Source organism: Oryzias latipes, chromosome 19 (genome assembly GCF_053564925.1).
Source record: "Oryzias latipes strain Hd-rR chromosome 19, Olatipes_Hd-rR_3.1".
In the NCBI taxonomy this organism is placed as follows: Eukaryota; Metazoa; Chordata; class Actinopteri; order Beloniformes; family Adrianichthyidae; genus Oryzias; species Oryzias latipes.
In genome coordinates this window covers 21,580,956-21,603,405 of record NC_136255.1, presented here as the reverse complement: position 1 = coordinate 21,603,405, position 22,450 = coordinate 21,580,956, and the positions used below count along the sequence as shown (strand labels likewise).

Sequence of the window (22,450 nt, the reverse complement as noted above, 5' to 3'; positions counted from 1 at the left end):
AAAAACATCTTTGAGGTCATGATATTCTGGTGGAACTAAAGAAAGGTCTACAGGCGTAGGGGGCGTGTGCGAACAGGCAACAGGCGGCACAGCAGCATGCAAGCAATGAGAATGGCAAAACAGGCTCCAGTTTACAATAGATTGTGATGACCAGTCTATGTGTGGGTTATGCAATTTCAACCAAGGTAGACCTAACACGAGCTGAGCTGACGTAGAGGGAACCACATTAAAACAGATCAGTTCTCTGTGATTTCCAGAAACCAGCAGAGACACAGGGAGAGTACGATGAGTAACACAGGCCAACAGTCTACCGTCCAAAGCATAAACTCTCCTAGGCCTAGGGAGTGGTTCTGTAGGGATCTTGGACTGAGAAACAAACCGAGAGTCAATGAAGTTGTCATCCGCACCCGAGTCCATTAAAGCATGGATCTCTACTGTGGTTGAATCAAAAGAAACAGTACCTTCAAGGAGGAGGCGCCGGGAGGAGGGGTCAACAGGAGTTCGGCTCACCAGTGCCCCTCCTGAACCTGATGAGCCTGGTCTTTTGGCCGCGCGGGACAGCTGCGCCGGAGATGGCCGGACAGGCCACAGTAGATGCAGAGCCCCTGGTGGAAACGGCGTTGACGTTCCTCAGCCGAGAGCCGAGTCCTGCCGAGCTGCATGGGCTCCTCACTGCTGATCAGCTGGATTGGTGCTGAAGTGGGCGTGGCCGCCCTCTGAGCCGCAGCCGGGGGACTCACGGGCTGGTGACGTACCTCAGGCGGAGAGAAGCGGCTTGAGTACGGCGTTCCTCCTGCTCTTTCCCTGCGTCTCTCCCGAAGTCGGTTGTCCAGTCTGGTGGAGAGGGAAATCAACTCCTCCAGACTTGACGTTTCGTCGCGAGCCGCCAGTTCATCTTTAATGTCCTCCCTGAGGCCGCGGTAGAAGATTCCTGTGAGCGCTTTCTCGTCCCACCCACACTCTGCAGCCAGAATCCGGAAGTCAATGGAGTAAGCCGACACTGGACCAGAACCTTGGCGTAGGGCGAGCAGGCGGTTACTCGTCTCTTTCCCCTCCAGGGGATGATCAAAAACGCGCAGCATTTCTGCGGTGAACAGCGGCAGGGATTCACAGAGCGGGGAGTTTCCGCCAGACAGCGCTACAGCCCAGGCGGACGCCTTCCCTGAAAGCAAACTCATTATGAAAGCCACTCTTGCTCTATCGGACGAATAAGAGAAGGGCTGCTGCTCAAACACAAGCCTGCACTGGTGGAGAAACGGTTTGCAAAGTCCTGGTTCTCCTGAAAACCTGCTCGGAGTGGGGATGAAGGGCTCACGGAGCTGTGAGGCAGGAACCGGAGGAGGAGCTGGACTCGGAGCTGGGTTGAGGTCCCCGGATGGAGCATGGTCTGAAGACTTTAGAGATGTGAGTTGGGAGGAGACCTCGTCCAGACGACCGCCGAGCCGGTTTACTCCGGTGGAGAGATGTTGAAGAGAAGACATGATCTCCTGAAGAACTCGGTCATGTTGTCCCACGAGAGCCCCTTGGGATGTGATGGCTTGCTTCACTTTGTCTAGCTCCGCGGGATCCATTGTGGCCAGGTTATTCTGTCACGGCGTGTAGACGGATCCCAGAGCAGAGTCAGACTGAATGTGTCAGATAAGTGATGTTTATTAGCTTCACCACAGGAACAAGAACCAAAGGAGACAGACTGGGGGTGAAGGCAGGAGGCTAGGCCACAGACAGCGTTCACAGGAACAAGGGCGAGGCCACATGGAAAGGGAAATAACCTGGCAGGTTGGAAGAGCCAGGGAGAGGCTTTTAAAGGACAGTGTAGATTGGTTCCAGGTGTGCAGAAACACCAGTCTAGAAAGCCACGCCTCCTGCCCCAGGCCACCCTGCAGAAGCACAAAGCAGACAAAACATAAGTACAAAACACAACAACACAAAACCAAATAAAAGAAAACCCCTAACCATAACAGTTTCTAACTCACAATCTGATCCTGATTTGGCACAAGCCTAGAAAAATGCTGACGGTGACACATGTCAGGGTTTTCTATCAAAGTGGCACCAGAACAAATGTCTTCTTCACAGGTGAGCCTGAATGTACAGGATAACCAGATGAAAAGGAATCCTTCGTAATCCAGTTGTCAATCTGCTTTTTAATACTTTATGCTGGAGTAAGAGCTTTTGGAGGGAACACTCCTGAGTAATTTCACTCAGATTTTCTCGGACTTGCAAACAGGCCATTTTGATTTGCACTCATTAGTGTGCAGTCACACACGGGGCACACAATATTTATGTTGCTGTGATAACTGGGCTGACAGCTGTGCATATTTCACTGGGTGGAGAACCCTGCATTGCAGTGCCTGTTCATGGCAGCCCTGCTCTTTTTATGTGGGGAGCAGCTCAGGGTCAGACTCCAAGAGGAGAATTAAAGCCACATCAGCAGGCACATCACTCTGCGTTCTGTCTCTTCTTTCTGTGGCGTTTCCTGTGCGGCTTTGCGAAGCAATCACACTGCAGGGGAAAAGAAAGAAAAAAAACACGACAAGCACGGAATCAATCAGAAATGCACAAGCTTTGCTTTCGTCTTTTCATGAATCCCTGAGACTATCGAGCTAACTTTGAACATTCCCCATTAAGTCAAGCTTTCCCCAGATATTCAGCCTTTAGCTCGTTGAGTTTCATAAATCAGAAATGAACAAATTTCTCTCCTCTAATCTAAGGAGATCGGTCATTTCACTGCAAAATATGAGTTATTATGGAGGAGAAACTGCTGCAAGCGTTGTGCAGTCACACATCAAATACATTTGAAGAATGAGAAAGGCTTTTGATTTGCAAAAAAAAAATCTATTCTGTACTAAAGTCGTCTCTTTTTTTGTCTGCAGCATTGGCCCCTACACTTCCAAGTGTCCGCTCGGAGGTCTTCAAGCCGTGTGTGGAGGATAAGGACCTGGCCTTCTGCCTGAACGAAGGCGAATGTTCCATCATTGAAACGGTGGCCGGGGTCCACAGACACTGCAGGTGAGAGCGCCGGGAGTCAGAGGCGGAGCTACAACATCATATATGGGGGGCAGATCACACCAGCAGAGTGGAAGGTTGCTACAAATGAAATGATCAAAAATACGTTTTTCAGACAGTTTTATTGAAGGGCCTATCTCATTCTATTTTTAAGCCTTTTAGAGCAAACTATATCCATATATATGGTGATATATTATATTTTAAACGTAGTTCCTTTACCCCGAAGTAAGACGACTCGATGTACGAGGCACCGCCTTTCTCTACTCGCGGGTGCCGCCACCTTGGCAGCGGGTCTGCATTTCGCCCATGAAAACAAAAAACATCCAAACTTTTACAAAGATGGATGTGTATATAAATGGAAAGCATTTAGCCGATCACCGCTAGCTCCACGGAGAAAGTGGGTGTGGGTGCGTTAACCTGGGGGGCGGCAGTGCACCGGCTGTCCTTCACTTTGTGATGTCACAATGTGAGAACCCACTTGTTTTCGTGGATTGGGAGGGGCTGATGCTCAGAGAGCAGGTTTTTAGTGGAACATTCATAGATGCGGAAACAAATCAAAATACCACTTTGGGGTTTCTTTTTGTGAAGAATGGACATGATGATGCACTTAAAATCTCAAAATTTTTATTTTGCATAATATAGGACCTATAATGTTATTATTATTAATATTAAAACATCAGTTGTTTTTTAATGAGGGGCTATTACTATTGCAATGTATAGCAGTAGCAAAAAAAAAAAAAGAATGTGTAGAAATTCTTGAAAGATTTCATCCAAAAAGGATTGATTTTGTTATTCTTGCAACATTTGAAATCTGAAGAATCTTGAGTTGATTTTTCTCCTTATTGATACCATAATATTGACTCAAAAACTGGGGGGAAGCTGCCCCCCCTTTCCCCCCTAGCTCCGCCCCTGCCGAGATTCAATATGCCTGATAGGGGTTTGTTATTCGGCATCTTCGTCACAAACATAGGTCGATTCAATCCAGAAATATTTTTTTTCCTTCTTCTTGGGATCTGCACGACAAAAGCACGCAGCGATAAAAGGAATTTCTCACAACTACACCTGGAAAAACATGAGGAAAAAAACCTGATGCGACCTTTGTCTTCCCTGTGGTCTTACAAAGCTTTAATAATGACAGTAATTTAGAGAAATTGCTCTCTACTCTTGTATTACCCTCGTGATAAATGTTGTTTGATATGACCCTTTCAGTCTGCGCAGATTTTTAATGGAAGGTGTAAAGACGGAGCTCCTGCTGGATCTTTCTTTGATCTTCCTTAAAAGAATCTGTTTTTTATTTCTTTATTCCGTGGATTTTTCTTTCCTTTTTGCTTCTTTTTTTTTCTTTTACCCAGAGACTCGCTCATTCTGTGATTACATAAAAGAATGAATGTTCCCAGAAAATTGATCTGAAGTGGATTTGAACTCGTTCTGCTGCGTGGCCAGAGAAACTTAAATGCTTCCAATTAGTGGAATCAAACTGAGCGGCCCCATTCAAAGCAATATTACCAAAAATTTTGTAAAAACATGTCTTCTGGGGTGTTTTTGACAAGTGAAACGTTAAATTATATTCAATTTGATCAATTGTTTTACAATTAAGAACACCACAAATGTTTAGCAGAAAGGCTGTTAAAAGTTATGATGAAGAGAAATGTACCTGATCTGAGTTGTAGTGAAATCCTAAAAGGAGGTAAAGGATTAAAAAAGGTGTCTTAGAAACATGTTTAGTTTATCTTGATTCATAAAACTGAAAGCTTTTCATACAGAAACCCAGAAAAAAGAACAACTGTGTACAGCTGTGCATTACAGAGATTCTTGTAACACCACAGCGACTGCCAGTCATTCTCTTATTCTCGATCAAAGCAGCATGTTTGTAGGGATGCTGCTAGACGATAGTGGTGTCCTCTTAGAAGTGTACCTGGTAATGTACTTTCCAGAATTATCCTCCAACATTTTTTTTACAGAAAGAGTTTCTTATTCTACTGTTTATGAAAACTTCTTGAATTACATGCTTTTTGTCTGTGAATCCATGTCTGAAGGTCGGAGATCGCTGATGTATTCTGCCTGATGGATTTCTTTGGATGTTGCAATTACATTACTGATAAAAAAAAAGACTTTTTTATAAAAAACTGTCTCATAAGGAAAAATTCCACTATTTTTACCAGTGAAACAGAGTTTTTTTTTTTTTTTTTTTGTATTACTACCAAAGCAAGTCCCACTGTGTTTGGTAAACAAGTTGAAAACTTGCAATTACTTCTCAATGCCATGGGCAAAAAAAATGAACTTGGGATGAAGAAGGATTAAAAAAATCACACACAAAACAAGCACAACTATGGGCATGTTTTTTAGCATTCTAAGGCTCAGTAAAGGAATAAAAAAACAGAAAAATGTAAAGTCTCAGTCACATGCGCCTGTACAGATGCTGCGGGTTTTTAGGTGGTCATGGCATGTGAAGGGTCATAGAAAGGAGTGGCTGCATCTCAAGAGGAGTGCAGGTGTGTTTCATTCCCTTAAAGTTCATTCGGCCACCTGAAAATGGAACGTACCATTGTTGTACATGTGTTTGGTGCATCATGCAGTATGTGTGAGAATAATGTAAGCTGCTCGCACTTATGGCGCACAAGTGATGCTGATCTACGTCGCACTTATGCTGCACTCTGGTTATTAGTAAGATGTGCATACTGACCCTTGCTGACCATGTGCAATTGTTGCACACATGGGTGTGACCGTCAGAGGACGTCCACAAAAACAACACTCTAATTTCCTGAGCTCCAACAGTCAGGCTGTACGCAAAGAATGCGCATGCAGTTATCGCCTGAAATGCACTGACGGACTCCTTGTGCATCTTTGCAGAATGTACGTTCCCACCTGTAAGGGCAGTTGTACTGAAGGCTTAGCCTAACGTGTTGTTGGTTAGCGTTGTGCCTTCCATGATCCAGGAACTACAGTCTGACGGCGGGGTTTTCCCTCAAAGTAGTTGCCAGTAGCTTTGCCAAAGTACTTTTTTTTTCTCTTTTTTTTTGCAGCTCTAGACTAAAACTTTTTACATTTTTGTCATTTTACACTTCGGACTCGCTGTCGTTGGCCTATATGAGCTAGTGATGGCTAACGCAGCTTTATTTTTTATAACATGTGGGAGGGCTTATGCTTAGGGTCCCCCTGCTTGACATATGTTGCATATTGTGACTATGCAGTCAAAGTTTATACAGACGGTCCCTTAATTTTACATCTAAAGATGATAGATATATATAAATTATAGATTGGAAATAGAAAGAGTGGCTTCTATAAGCTAAAAGTGCTTCAAAGTAGTGAGTTGTATTTTGTAGCCTTACCCTAAATGAAAATGGTCATCTGTGTATATAAATGTTCTTAATTAAAGCAGGCACAACTTGGTGTCCAAAGATGGTGTTACTAAGAACTAAAAATTCCAAGAAGATCTCCTTTTTAAAATATTAAAGCAATGTGTCAACATCGATTTTCTGCTTTTCTGAGTTTGGGCTATTATTCACTTTAATATTCACAGTGACAGATTTTAGCTGGAATTAGCCACACTTTTAGATGGCCGCACTTCTCTGCCAATGAAATGTTCCGCCCATTCACCGCTGTGATCACCAAGAGCGATGCTTGGAAATGTTTCCTCAGACTTTAAAATTACTAAAAATAGTACCATCGTTGCTAAAAGCAAATGGAAATGTGACAGAGTTTGGAAAAAAGCAATTGCATTTAGTGATTGATGGTGTTGATTGAAGAATTGGTTTTTTTTATTCTAAACTCTGACACTGATTAACTTTAAGGTTCTAGAAAATACATTGCAGATTGAAAGGAAACTCATGTGGGGAGGATATTTGCCAAAAAATATGGTTTTGAAAAGTTTATAAAAGCATGAAAAATTCCAAAAAATTAAATTTTTATCTTATGTTTTAAGTGACTGTCCTCCAATCTTCAACACGTTAACCCCAACTCGTCATACATGGACGCATGGCCCCCCTTCACATCACATATTAATTCTTTGGCTGAGCCACACTTATCATTTTTTAACATGCTGGAAGTAAGAGATCCCAGAATGCTGGTGATTGATTTACATTTTCAACCATCAAAATTGTTTTTCTTTAATTTCTGTTATAAAGTACAGACCAAATGTTTGGACACATCTTCCCAGAATGGGAAGATGTGTCCAAACTTTTGGTCTGTACTCTATATATCAACAAAAATGAAGGCTGAAAGCTAATCATCCAGATCTGCTTTCAGACTATATAAGGAAAAGGAAAAAAATATTTTTTTCTTTCTTTAACATTAAAATTCTTCAGGGGCAGAGTTACAGGGGGGTAAGGGTGGCGGCTGCCCTCCGGCAAAAAGCCTTTGCTCCACTCTTGCCCCCCCCCAATTTTAGAGTTAATTGTATTAATATTGACAAAAATTGAGAAACCATCAATACAAGCTTCTTTAAGTATTGCAAAAGCGGCAAAAAAATGTAAAGGAATATTATTATTACTGCTGTTATTTTTTCAAGAAATTAAAGCAAAAAGTCTTCTGCCCCCCTTCTTTCCCCATATAAAATGGTATAGCTCCACCCCTGGTGTATTATTATCATTATTATTATTAAAGCAAAAGTGAATATCTGTGAATCTTTACCAAAGTCATTAAATCAGAGCAGGCAGCACGGCGAAAGAATATCTCACCAAAGTGTCGACATCAGGGGGGGTCTCTGACCATGCCTGCACATTTGGGGTGAGAATGTGTTGAAGATATTTGTTGGAGAATGAAACACTTGCTCTTTTGATGACCAAAAATACAAACAATGTAACTTTTTATCTTAAAAATTGAACACAATAAATGTTTGGTTAGTTAAAATCTTGCTTTTCAGGTTATTATTTAAGTACTAACTTTGTGATTTTTTTTTTTTTTAGATTGGATGTTTTGTGGATATTTCCTTCTCTTGATACTTGTCTCCATAGAGGAAAAAAAAAGTTTCAAAGTGAATTCAAAATATTAATGTTTATCCTATAAACAACAAAGAAATCTGACATCAGAAATCAAATCAGTTCAGTTTAAATATAGTCAGAGGCTGACAAACCCTGTAAAACTGTTTTTGTCCAAGATGGTCACAATAACTTACACCACTTTTTCTTTTTTATCTTTTTTTTTTACTTCCCTGAGTGTTTAATGTTAAACCAGCTCATCTTAGAATGTTGGCGTCCCTCAGGGCACATATTTGGGCCCTCTGATTAAGCATGCCATCTGTCGTTGACTAAAGCCAACCCAATGCCAAGCTTATCTCTGACACTTGGAGACCTAAACTGGGACAGAATGAGTGTGTTTATGCACAAACAAATCAGGTTTTGTTGGTTCTGTGGGAGAAAGTGACACAAACAGGTTTTGTTTGCACACTTTTATTTATTTTTTATTGAAGCCTAAAGCTAAAATCTCTTTAATCACCATTCTCACACCAACATACTAAACAGAATGTCAAATCTGATTGTTTACAGTCAGTGTTCAACTGTTGTTTTGGCTTCTAACAGCTTATTTTTTTTAAGTCTGATACTGTAAAGGTGGCATCCAAAATTGAAATGTTGAGGGGAATTTAATTACAATTCATTGTCAAAGGAGAATTTATTTTTAGTTTTAGGTAGGGATGCACCGTGACGCAATCAACGTGCATCGGCGATCTAGCGCCTCTTTTAAAATGTCGGCTGTCTGGAAATGTTTTCAAAGTGTTTGACAGTGATTAAAGATCTGCAGTTTACAGCAGCTGCGGAGCTAAACTTCCACATCTCCGTTATTCAGGCATTTAAAAGCTAAACACCTGGAAAAGCAAGAGGAATACGAAAAAAAAGACGGCTGCAGGGGCTAAAAGGAAGGCTAGCGGTGTTAGTTGCACTCCTTTCGTGTCAGACATGTTTGAAAAGATGAAAAAAATTGCAAGGGATAGCGCCAAAGCGAATGGAACAACGAAAAATGTAATGGAATACATTAGACGACCAACCGTTCACGGTGGTGGAAGACTTTGGGCTTTGGAGGCAGCATTTCTCTGATGTGTGTTTGAAAGAAATGCATGTGAGTTTCACTTCCTGTTTCCATGACCTGTTAGTTAAAAACAATGATGCTTACTTCAGCTTCACAACAGACATACGCAGCTCGGATGTCAGCCCCACCAGCATGCTGAGTTTAACTGCGCACTTTTGCATTAGCACACTGACTGGAAAGGTACCAAAGAAAAAGTTGTGCAAAATTCATTCTAAACTATTAATGCAATATTTTAAAAATAAAGACAAACTCAGCATCCTTTGATTTGATTTAGTTCGATTTGAAATGGTTTGTTTCAAGCAATCACATAAGAATAATGCACAAAACAATACAATCAGCAGTTATACATTCATACAAAGACGTATCAAACTTAGAATAATTAGACATTAAAGACTGTTTGAAAGGGAGTGGAAGGAAGCGAATTTCTGCGATCCTACCCCTGTTCTACCATTTTCATTACATGATTTATCATCATCAGATAGCTTCTATCAGACATAATTAAGAATCCTTAAGTATCAATAAATCACATGGCAAAGATGCATTACTTAATTATTATGTAAAAATAGGAAAAACTATTTTACAAATCAACATAGAGCATGCAGATCAGTTATCTAAAATATATGCAGATTATAATCATAAGAAAAATAATGACTATGATTATAAATAACACTATCAGAAAAAAATAAACATAAAACTGTTTCAAAACCCCTTCATAGAATATATTGATCAAGTATCAAAAGTCAAAAATATTTGCAGATTGTTTTCCATTAGGAAAAATCATAAATCAATTTTTCAAGCAAGTGAAGTGACATAATTAGAGATCAATCATTTTAACCATCTTTAAGAATTGATTAAGCTAGTTTTTATTATAATTATGAGGAAGTGCTATGAAATAAAAGGGTCCAAATTTTGACCATTGTCCTAGGTTGGTATTCCATCTTCTGCTGATTGATACCAGAAGATGGATCCCTACTTTTGGGGTATTTGTCGAGATCAGTCCAGCCTCTAAATCCTGTCTGATTTTCTAAAGTGGAATCTACTAATCTCTCCATCCTTGTTGCATGTACAATACCCAAAATGGGCCTGTCATAAGAGCATTGTTTGACATGGACTTGTCCTCAAGGGCACAAACGTTCAATAATTACATTCTGTTCCAACTTCAGACGCCTCGATATCCGATCAACTTTCTGATATGAATCCATTAAAGAATCATTAGATTTCGTTAAAACATTTTCTTTGCTCTCTCAACAACCCCCCCTCCTCCCCCGCGCTGCCCTGATGCTCATGTCTGCCAATGCTAATAAGGCTCCCAAAATAAACATGCAAATGTGAGCTTAAGACCTACTTTCTATCACTGCTGTGGCTTTTGTACAATAAGTGTCAAGGAATGTGAAGTCCCTGTTGCACGCTGAACTCAGGAGATGATGGCAAAAAAGACGTGCCGAATTATCAGTGAAGTGGAAAACGGGAATTTATGGCGCACAGTTAATAAGAGTTGCAACAAGTTATCACAGAAGTTTCACATCTTTCATTGGATACTTGAAAAATTGGTCACATTTTATGGTGAATTATTTTGACTATTTGAGCTTTACTTAATTTTTATTGAAGTTTTCTGAGGTAAAAGAGGTGAAACAAGTTTTCTCCCCTTCAATCAAATAGTTTCTGTTGAATGGAAAATGGGTCTTGCATTCAAGAGACTGCTAACAATTGGATTTTTTATTTTTTTTATTTTTTTTGACTGGTCAAAATTTCAAATTTTTGTTTTCATTAAAGACAGATTCTGGCTTTTAGCAGTCCTGGAATCCAAGGACCATATTTATTTTTTTCAGCAATTCTTCAGTCTTACTGCGCATTTTAGCGAACATCCCCTCCCTGCCACATCCACATCCACATGCTCCGAAACTCACCAAAATGTACGTGCACCACCCAATGAAAATGATTTCACAGCAAGAGAACCTTTGAAAGAGAAAAGGGGCCAAGTAATTACATAAAACGATCAAAATTCAATAATAAAACCAAAACAAAGGTGTTAAAATTATTTTGGGATGGCCACAGGACTAACAGCTTGGCAACATTTTTTGACAAAGTGGTATATTTGACGATTTTCTCACAGTATAGGAAAAAATAAACAACTTCTGTTTGAGCGATCTTTGTAAAATTTCACACATGCCACAGGGTTAAGTCTACAACCACAACAGAAGTTTGGTTGACTTTTGACCTTAGGAGGAGGCCATCATCTCATCTTGAATAAAAAAAAAAATTGTAGTACTCCAACATGGAATTTTGATCTCTTGTCTCCTAACTCCTAACTAACTTAGAATTTGTAGATTTTGAATAAAGTTACCGTACGTAGTAGTAAGCTCACAAAAATGGCATTCCGCAACATTTTTTACAGGAATACTGTAAAAATGTAATCCATGAATCCCTGGCTCAGGCTAAATGAAAAGATATACCTACGATATGAACATAGCTGGAATTATGCGTGGTTTACTTTTGACAGTTCTCCTAAAAATTACATAGACATCTTTGTCACCCCAAGGTGACCAAAAAAATGGTTGCTATGGAGATAAATCATACAGAAAAGCCGTTATTAAAAAAAAAAAAAAAAGATTGACTCGCAGCTCTGACCAGGGTGGGAGGAGCGGGTAGCGCCTTGGCTTTTATTTATTATTGTATTCAATAAATTCTTTATTGCAAAGTCAACAAAGCATATTTTTGTTTATACTTTTATCAACTTTAATACATTTTTCTGAAGCTGTAAAAGGGAATTAGAAAGGCTACAGATAAATCCGTTTACAAGTGGATCTAGGGAGAACGGAGGAGAAAGTTGAATGTTTATGCAACTTTTTTCTTTTTTAAAGGCAAGGCTCTGCATCCTCGCTCGTTAATATGAAATGACATAAAAAGTATATATTCACTAAAAATTGCATAATGATATACACTCCCTTAAAGTGTGGGGGAGCTGGCTTTCTAACACTCATGTCACTTGTCTTTTTATCTGAATTCCAGTACCACGGCACTTATATGGATGTAGATGGAAGTCTATATTAATAACACCTCTAAAGTGATATAGGCTGTCGGCTGTCTGAGCTTTTATTCTGCACCTTTTGTTGTTATTTCCATTAACATATCTCAGATGGAGGCTTATTTTAGTTGGTGTAATTTTAAGACTTTCAGCCAATTTCTTTGGTCACAACACCACAGAGAAGCAAGAAAATGTTTACTTTTTTAACCAGATCTCTGGATGTTTATTCATTATTGAAGTTGTTCCTTTGGAGCAGGCTTCTTCACAGGAAACCAAACAGTTACTGTAGAAAATGCACGGTTAAGTGACTGTGGTGTTAGTGGGGCATTAATATGGAAAAACTAGATTTTTTTTTTCCTGCAGAGGTGTTGATACAAGCTAACAAGAACCCTCTTACATTTTAATTTCAAGCAAATGGAAGTTCTAAAGAAAGGTTGCTCCTAGCAAATGGACAGGACTTGTTTTCATAAATAATAATTTTTAAAAAGTAATTTAAAAAAAAGCTTATTTGGCTATTTAGTGCCAGTATACAGACACCGTGTCACCATATCTGCTTATTTAAAAGCAAACTTTAATTTGTCTGTCATAAAAGTAATGATATTATAAAGAAATAATTATATATTTTTTCTTTCTAGTTTTTGAATATCAAAGCAGAAGCCAGACTTCTTGATTTCCTGTTGGAAATGCTTACTTAAAGAGACACTTTAGTAAAAACTAAATTAGCCAATTTTCTATTTTTTTAATTATATTTGTCAATGTCAATGTGGAAAAACAAACTAGCGGTCTTTGACTTTGTCCTGCTGAGTGTTAGTTTACCTCAGGATACTATTACTTTTGGTTCTTTGCTTTGACCAAAAACATCTGCAATCGGTGAGGTAATACTCACTATATTGTTCCAAAAAAGACAGTGCACCTTATAATCCAAAGCACTCTGGGAGGAACTGATATTGTTGTGTGTGATTGTCCTTCCGTAATTATAATTAAACAGTATTTTAAGTTCTAATGTCATCCACACTGGCAATATTTTGTTGCTTATTTGTGGCATACAGTGATAGAGAAACGTTGAAGCTTCGTTAAACACAGAACATGCAAATATCTGAATTTTTATAAGCTGTATTTGGATGTCCATGCAAACATGTCACAAAATGTCATTTCCATGCAAAATCAAAAGTTAAAGTAGTTTGTCAGTTTTTACAAGAATGCTTCCTGATTTGTATAAAAATCGTAAAACACTTTCGAGTTTCACAGATGATGCAAACATGATGCAAAATGCTGCAATTGGGTAAAGTTTGCATGTCTCTATTGACGTAGAAAAACTAAAAAAGGTGTTGCATTCTGGATTTTACCTATTTTTATTGCATAATTAAAAAATTACAAGTTACTAGTGATTTTCCGACATCACGAGAGACCAGCTGATAAACATCAGCAGATAAAGAAGAATCTCTGGACAAAATCTCTTGAATTATTGATCATTCAAACCACGTTAAGGCCATGTCACACACCCATTTTCATGGATGAAAATCCAAAATACGTGAATATATGTTGAAAAAGTGAGAAAGGTTATGGTTTTCATGTGAACATTTTCACAGATTTATCACGAATGACCATGCAAAGCACATGTAAATCAACATAAATCCCAAAATTCATTAGAGATTTGTACGTCAATTACGTAATTATAACGTGATATATCAGGTTTACGTAATAATAGTGTACAAACAATGTAAAATTTGCGTAAACTGTGTAATTCACGAATTTAAACCACCTAAACGTTACGAATGTCATGCATGTTTAATGGAAGACAGACATTTCATACAATGAAAATGCGCAAATTGTGCGACGTGGCTGTATGACCTGGATTTTAGCCTTTACTGGAAAGAAAAACAAAATATATATATATAAAAAATAAATTAGGGCTATTACTATTCATCATATTTGGCATTTTGTAAAAAATAAAGTCCAACACAACCAACCAACTCAAATTATTCTACGTACACACCAAGCATGCAATGTTTTTAAGCAAATAGTGTACACTGGACTGTTGCGTACCGATACTAGCACATGTAGCCTTCTATCCTGGCATAAACTGCAATTAATAATTTCAAATGGTTGGTAATTCTGCAGATTAAAGTGGTGCCATCCATACATAAATTTTCAAACGGTCGTGGAAACTGGCGTAGCGACATGTAAACGCAAGAGAGTTTGTTTCTTTATGTTCATTTATCTCCAAATGACCACATATGCAATGCTTTTGCTTTTATCCTTTTCGATTCCGATGAGCTATGTGGCCTAAAAGCACATTTATGCTTTAAAAGGTTTGCAAGCCAGGCCTACTGTGTGGGTAACCCCTTTAGTATGAAGGTGAATAGAGAACTAAGTCATTAAACGCATGAATGTTGACTCACTGCTACGGAGGTTGTGGTTAGAATGAAAGGCTGTGTCATTTGCATTACGTTTTTTGCATTGACTGTTTGATCGATCAAACGGTAAAATAACTGCCACTTAGCGGCACCAAGGACTGTCGCCGTGAATAATTCATGCCCCAAATTTGCACATTTGATTGCTTCTCTCTGCGCTATGCTGACGTGAGGCATGAGATCATTGATTTGCTTTATGTCTTCCCTTCCAAGCTCCATCTGTTCGGATGGATAACTTTATTAAAAATGATTATTTCACAATAAAAGTACTTGTGAATGCGCCCATCTAAATGTCACGCTCATTTATCCTAAAGATGAAGCACTAGACTTTTTACAGAGAGAAACGAAAAACTGGGCAAAGCCTGTGGTCCCCATGAGAAACAGCTATTTCCATTGATAGTTTGCTGTAGGCTTATGGATAAGCTGTGAGTGTCTGTGTGTTTGTCTGTCTCCATGAGCTTGTTTGTGTTTTCCTTTTTTCTCCTCCATTTCTGCAACCCAGGAGACATTGACAGCAGTATTAGCAGAATCTGATGTGACAAATGATATCATCTAAATGAAGACCTCACCCCTTTACCGTCCCCTTCCTGCTTTTATTCCTCACATCCTCCCCCTTTTTTTTTACTAAGGAGAGTCAGTTCAGCGATTAAATTGTCACTGCACCGTCAGACCTTGACAGGCTGCACTAATCCACGATGCCGTCGCTCCACTGCTGATCCATTCTGCAAGGGACGATGCTCTCCAGGCTTAAAGCCAATGGGCCATGTGTCCCCCCCCCAAGTCATTGTGTGGTCAGGCCACACAATCATAAACATGGGGAACAAAATGACCTGCTCGTCACATCTCCAGATGGAGGCGGAGTTTTCCGGTTCTGTCACCGACCCAAACTCAGATGAGTCCTCCGAATTGTGAGAGCGGATCATCTGTCAAGAAGAGGATTGACTCAGATCCACATGTCTGTCACCTCCTCCACACTCCAAATGTGCACATTAAGTCCCAAGGAAGTCTGGTTTGATGCTCAAGGAAAGAATGCTAATTATTTTAAAGGTCAGTACAAATTTTGACAAAAAATGTGCAATCAATAATGAGTAGAGCAGATTTGGCTGTAATAAGTCTGTGTTTCTCTACTTCGCATAAGAAAACAAAGAATACTTTTAAGTCTCATTGCTGCTAATTTTAATCCAAAATATCCCGTACTATTTATAAACTAAAGCTTTAAGCAGCAACACATGCATAATATGACACCTATAACCGCCAAAGGCAAAACATATATATGATGACATACAAAAACCAGTTGTTTCTTACCATGCTGTTGCACTCTAGGTAAATACATGTAAAAAAAGAAAGAAAATAAATTATTATAGATTATTAATTATAGTATTAATAAATTATAGTTAATAAGTGAAACTGTAAGATTTTACCAACAAAACAAACAAAAAGAAAAAAACAGCAAGCAAAATGTTAAAGGTTCCATATCCTGCTTTTATTAAGCCTTTCAGAGTAAACTATATCCATATATCGGTCACTTTTGGCTTCTCCCAGCAGGGGTCACCACAGCGAAACAACCCTCCCACGAGGATGAGTCGCATGGTTAACTTGGCAATGTTTCACGCCGGATGCCCTTCCTGACCCAACCCTTTCAATCCAACCGGGCTTGGGACCGGCACAGCAGCAAAGAAGGGAATAGGGAGCAGCCCGGAATCGGACCCTGGTTACACGGACGGAAGGCGCCGCAAACCAGCACGAGCTAAACCGGCCCCCTGTACTATATCCATATATGTAATAATATATTACCTTTGGCACACAAAGAAAACATGCTGGTTGCATTTTACACAAAGAAATCTCTGAGGCACTGCTTTTCTCTCCTTGTGCGTGCCGCCTACGTCATAACGTCAACCTTGAGTCGGCCTCGGCAGCGTGTCTGTGTTTTGCGCCTGAAAACAAACAATATCCGAACTTTTGCAAATATAGACGTGCAAAATGAGAGCCTTTATCACCACTGGCTCCATGGAGAAAGTGGGTGAGTGTGTTTTAGCCTGGGGACGGTGCTGGCAGTGCAGACTCTTCCTGGAAGGGGCTGTTCTTCACTTTGTGATGTCACAATGTGAGAAGCCGCTTGTTTTCATGGATTGCGCGGGGCTGGTGCTCAGAGAGCAGGGTTTTAGAGGAATACTCAGAGATGCGAGAATGGATCAATATATCGATTTAAAGTTGTTTTTTGTGAGGAATGAACATCATAATGCACTTTAAAGTTCAAAAAGTTGATTTTGCATGATATAGGGCCTTTAAGGTGAGCAACCTAACAGATTCCATTGTGTTGATGTGTGAGGCGACAGTGACAAACATCCAGCAACATAATTGTTAAAAGGGGTCTATGTTTTTTAACTTTTTGATACTTTTTCTACAGCAGATGTTTTAAGTTCAATGTTAAACCTGAAATCTTAGCTTTTTCTTCTATCATGGCCTGTAGCAGTCACAGACAAGGATCATATTGTTTTTGTAATAACGAAAAATAATGAAAAATGCACAACAAAATGTCAAAGAACTCAAAGGAAAGGCCTGAGTCCAAACAGACATCAACAGTGTGTAAGCACACAGATACACTCAATCTGACTGTACCTTTTTCTTTAGTGTAAGTGGAATGTTTATTCTTAATCTATTTATTTTTTCTTACTGAACCTTTGGGAAAAATTTGACCCCTACATACATGTACCCGGCACAAGCACATTTTGGGCTTGTGATTAACGCCTTCCCTAAAAATGATGAAATCATGGCGGGCAAGACTATCAAAAAAATGAACGGCGCCAAAATGTCTTATGAAGCTGAAAAAAAACTACTAACGATGAGGCACTAATAATAACCAGAACATGTGTTGGAGATGTCTAAAGGAAGTGTTGAAATTTTCATGAGATGGCCAATCCTGTGGTCATTTTGTGTCAAATTAAAAAACCTGAATTAAATTCGCTTTTTAAATTGGGATTACTACGTCCAAACAATACAGCCTGCTTTATTACAAAATGTTTTCTTATTTTTTACAGTGCAAATCGCAGGAAAATCAAAAGAAATGAAATAGAAATATTAAAGAAAAACAGGTTATTCCTCAACTTTAGCCTTAAATGGAATGAAAATGACTATAACACTTGCAAAAACGTGCTGCCTGTACATTTATTTTGAAAATCTGGGCACAAACACCCTTGCAAAGCAGGAAAATAAGATTCTGGTTGACACACAGGACACCACATCTCCCTGTGCTTTTTCATTGCATCAAAACAGCAAAAGTAAATACAGAGCACTTGATTGTGGCACTATATAGACACGATATTGGATTTAAAATGGAGTAGCACAGCTCCTGTGTTTTTCTGCCTGCAGCACTTTGCTTGTTATTTCATTGTCAGCTCAGCTGGTGAAGGAGAACAGCTGCTTCTCATTACTGATGTTGAAACTAAATGATTTTCAGGAGTGGACAGAGCACAAAACAATACTTTGATGTCTCTGTAGGGTCTGTGTGCAGATGGGATCCTCAGAGGTTTTCTTAAAGACTGCCTCAGTCGTACCATACGGAGGCTTTTAGACCATTAAATGCACACATTTACCTGTTTGTATGAAGGCGCCTTCTTGCTCAAACATGAGATCCCTCCTCAGACGTGGACGGGGTTACCATCTGTACTCCACCAGAGGGCTCCCCTGATTTTATCAGCACAGGTAAAGATGTCACAGGGAAAGATAAATGTTTGGGTTCACCTCCACTGCTCTTGTCTTTGAGCCGCTCGGTAACAGCTGCCTTTTGTCAAGAGATCATCTTTCCAGATTTATTGCTATATTCTAATGAACTCCAGCAAATGATCTCTTCCCGCCAAGCTCCACTGTTTTGCCAGAGAATAATCTTCTGCTGGATGAATAACAAAGAATTGAACCGTTCCCAAATGTCAGCCATTGTCATCCTTTCTCTCTCATGTTTTTTAATTGTTGCTTTACTTAAGAAATCCACTCCTAATGGGCTTTTCCTGAGCTGCAGATCCTATATTTAATCCTTGACAGTGTCTCAAACACATATTTAATAGATCAACAGGCAGAGACTAACGGGAAAAGAGGGCCTGCACCAAAAAATAAATAAAAAGGAATTCACACAAGACAGTCAAAGAAATCCCATTGTTCCAACTCTGTCTCACTCTGGCTTATCAGGATAAAGAAGGAAAAAACAACAAGAAAATCTGGAAAAAAATATTAATTTGCCAACATAAATAGATGAAAAAGTGGATTATGACAAATGTGCTTAAAGCTCATTTGAACAAAACATGCTTTTCTACAGTCTTTACCTGTTAAACTGCTGTTTCATTCAACAATACGTTAATTCGATGAATCCAATTAAAGGATATTTCGACCCTAATATAGGAAACATCTTGTTTTTTTTCCGAAAAAAATTCATCGTCAAATTACAATGTATTTTTCTGAACAACTCCACCGTTCTCTGAAAACCAGGAGTGGAGATTAAACAGATCCATCAAGCATCCGTCAGACAGCTCAGTCATGCAACGTGGCCATAATATCTACCTTTAAATCTCCGTAGTTGCTTTCTAGGGAGCAAAAAAAAAAAAAAAAGCGCAATTATGTGGAGAGGTGGTAAGTGTGTTGCCGTCCTACACATGTACGGACACTGGACTGATAAACTCTGAGACGGTATGTAGTGGTCTGGGGTCAGAGAGGACGGGAAGAAGAGAGACGCATAAAAACTGGAACTTCTAGAATAAGAAAAAGAAGTTCAGATGGAGCCTGAAGTAGGTTGGCTCTATTGATTGAAGTTCACTCCACCCCATTCTGAAAATTGAGGATTGGATGGAAAAAGTAAAGGGAGTTTTGTGAAGTATAACTATGTGTCCACTTGTCTGCCAAGAAAAAAAATAGGAAAATAAAGCAAAGCCTTGGATGTGTACAAGTCAAATATTCCCTCAAATATGTTGGAAATTGCCAAAAAACTGTCAATTATTCTAACACCTGGCTGAACAGAAGATAATTTTTGGTATATGGTTAGACTTTTTTAACATATGATTAAATGGAGTATTGCTTCACTTTGAAACCAACCTCTAGTGGTGATTTGTGGCACTGCAACACGTAGCTGATATGTTTTGTGAGCTTGGTACATACAGACATGCTGAAGGCCAATTGTCGGTAACTGTCCTTCAGCTTCAACTGGCCCAGACATAACATCAAAGAAAAGTTCCAAGAAAAAGTAGACCAAGAAAAAAGTACTTTTTTGTTTAATTGAATTAGTTTATTAATTTATTTAATTGAATTTTTAATGTTTCTACTGGAAATGAACTACTGGACGTTTTGCAAATCAGAGAGAAAGAAGATTAGTAAAACATCGAAACCAGAGGAGCAGAAAAGGAAAAGAAGATATTCACCCCGAATCAATAGCTGCTGGTTGCATTTTATCAAGAAAGCTTTGAAAGAAAAACTCAAGGTCTTTGTCAAAAAAACAGACTTATTAGAATTATGTCTTCGGTCTTTTTTTTTTTTTTTTATTACAAAGAAAAAAAACTTTCTTTAAGTACTTTTTGGTAGTTAAAAACTATTTTGGAGAAGAAAAAGGAGCATGATACATAAAAATGCCATGTGACAGCCTGGCAACCCTTAGCCCAATATTGGCTGGGATAGGCTCCAGCAACCTGTGACACCAAAAAGGATTAAGTGATTTTGAACGATGCATGGATAAATGAGAACCTCCACTGACATATGGATGGATACAATTAATAAAAATGTATATGTACAATAATATATTGCATTTTTTGCAGAATAAACTTATCATCGTGAATGTAAAAGATTTATAGAAAACTGCAGCTATCCCTATTTTTTACATGTATTATGAATGAATCTGTCAAGCTCAGACTCTCTCATTGGAAATAATTTATCTTTGATTTCCCACAGACAGAGATAAAAGCTTTTTCTTTACATTTGAAAACTGTAGATCACCTGCTGCTGGTGGCTCATTCAGTGAGGTGGAGGTAATTAGGGAACCATTAGCACTGCTTTAAGCTGACTCATTTATGTCTTTTGAAAACACTTTCTTTATTTATTTATTTTTTTGTAAAAGGGGGCACTGATATGGCCCGGGTTGACTTTGCACATCACAGAAAAAGTCATATAATTCTATGAAAAAAACAAATGTTAACGGTTTTCAGACAGTTTTACCAAAAATTCAAGGTGCCTCTGTTAAACCTTGACTTTTTAAAAACGATTACAGCCTTCTTAAAAACGGAAGAATTTTTTAATTAGTCCTTGAGACGCACCAACAATAGAAGATGACAGGGTTGACACTACCTCATTACCAGGCGATTAAAAAAAAAAAAAACAGGGTTTAATTTAAGCTCTGCTTTTATTTTGCTAGTATATAAGGAGATCATTGTCATATTATTAGCAAAAAACAAGTTTAAAAAATGCTTCATGCTTAGTTAGAAACAATAAAAAGACTGTAGTTCCAGGTCTGCGCTTTGTTTGACCTCTGTTTGTGGTGAATAATGAATTGAGGGATTGCCTTTGCCTGTCTGGGCTGATACCTGTCAGTATGTTTTTGTCTTTTTATTGGTGATTGTGTTACTTCAGCTTTATTGAGTATGTGGGCTGAGCCACAAGCTTGATTTCCCTGCTTTGAAGGTAATTTCTGCATTATGTGTCACTGAATGTTAAGCAGATTTCTGTGAGCTAAATGTGTGAAGACTCTAAACTCTCACTGGAAACCTCTAATGTCATGCTGTTTACCACAGAAAGATGATGCATAATGTATATCATAGAAATATATCTGTTATGTCTATAAAATACAATATTTCAAAGTTACATACTTTGAAATATCTTTCCTTCTATTTATATTATATTTTCAATGTTTATTAGTAATATAATTTATTTTAATTGGTCACAGTAAATAGGAATTAATACGTAAATAAATTAAAAGAATAAAATTCAAAATGATCAGTTAAAATGTTTTCAAAGTTTTTATCTAAGAAAAAATGTTTTTTGCTTACATTACATACTTGTGTACACAAACACACAGTAGCTTATTTAACTTTCTCTGGACCAAAAAATATACATTTTTAAGGTCAAATTACTCGTAAATAAAATTATGTTATTTTGTGAGTGATTCCTAACAACCAAGGTCAATATTCTGCTTTTAAACTGAAAAAGCCAACCAGAAAAACTTCAAAATAAAAGTGAAGAAGTCCAATCATCTGATATTTCTTATAATCCCTTAGTTGCTAGAGGCAACCAGACAGACCAGATTGTTATTCTAAGAATAGAAAGTGGACAAGAGTTTGGATTGATACACATGTATTCGCCCATTTTGACCATGACCCTCCACAGAAACCTCAGGTAAAACAGTCAGTCAGGTCATTTGCCTTAACTAGTGAGGGCTAAAGGGCCTGTATCATATGAAATCAACTTTTGTTTTTTGGCTCTTAGGTTTAGGTGTTTTTATAATGTTCATTTCTCACTAAACAAACCCCAATGCAGTATTTTGATCACTCACACATTTCTGAGTTTCCCTCTGAAACCCTGCACTCTGAGCACCTGCAGTCTTTGGGATGATAGCTTTGCTTAAAGAGGCAAATAGTTTCACAGAATAACACTTTACTGGGAAGCAAATGAAGCTGATAAACCTGGCAGTTGACCAATTTTGGTTTATTCATTGCACTGATTGTTGAATCATTTTAATTAATCACTTAATAGATATACAAAAATAAATACATTTTTTAAGAATATGATGACTTTGCAGAAATATTAGGATGAAATGTGTTACTTTTTTTATTTGCTGCTGTCACCAATTTTCCAGATACTCTTATTCATCCAAGCATTTCTAATTAATCTCATTAGCTGTTTGCCATTTGTGTCAGATTTCTTGTTGATGCTCACCTATCAGATTTGTCCCAATTTGACTTTAATAAAGTTGTGCTGTTTTAACCCTTTAAAACACAAAATTAGGGTTAAAGGTGGGGAC

The 22,450-nt window shown here is 38.4% G+C and overlaps 1 protein-coding gene across 4 annotated transcripts in view; it reads left to right on the top strand.

The window, feature by feature from the left end:
• The window catches only part of nrg3b (neuregulin 3b), a 255,711-nt gene that overhangs the window by 132,417 nt on the left and 100,844 nt on the right, over window positions 1-22,450 (top strand). For all 4 annotated transcript variants that reach the window (XM_011487979.4, XM_011487980.4, XM_078937479.1 and 1 more), the window contains one exon: window positions 2,871-3,006. In XM_011487979.4, the coding sequence (XP_011486281.1) occupies window positions 2,871-3,006 (136 nt within the window). The remainder of the gene's footprint in view (window positions 1-2,870; window positions 3,007-22,450) is intronic.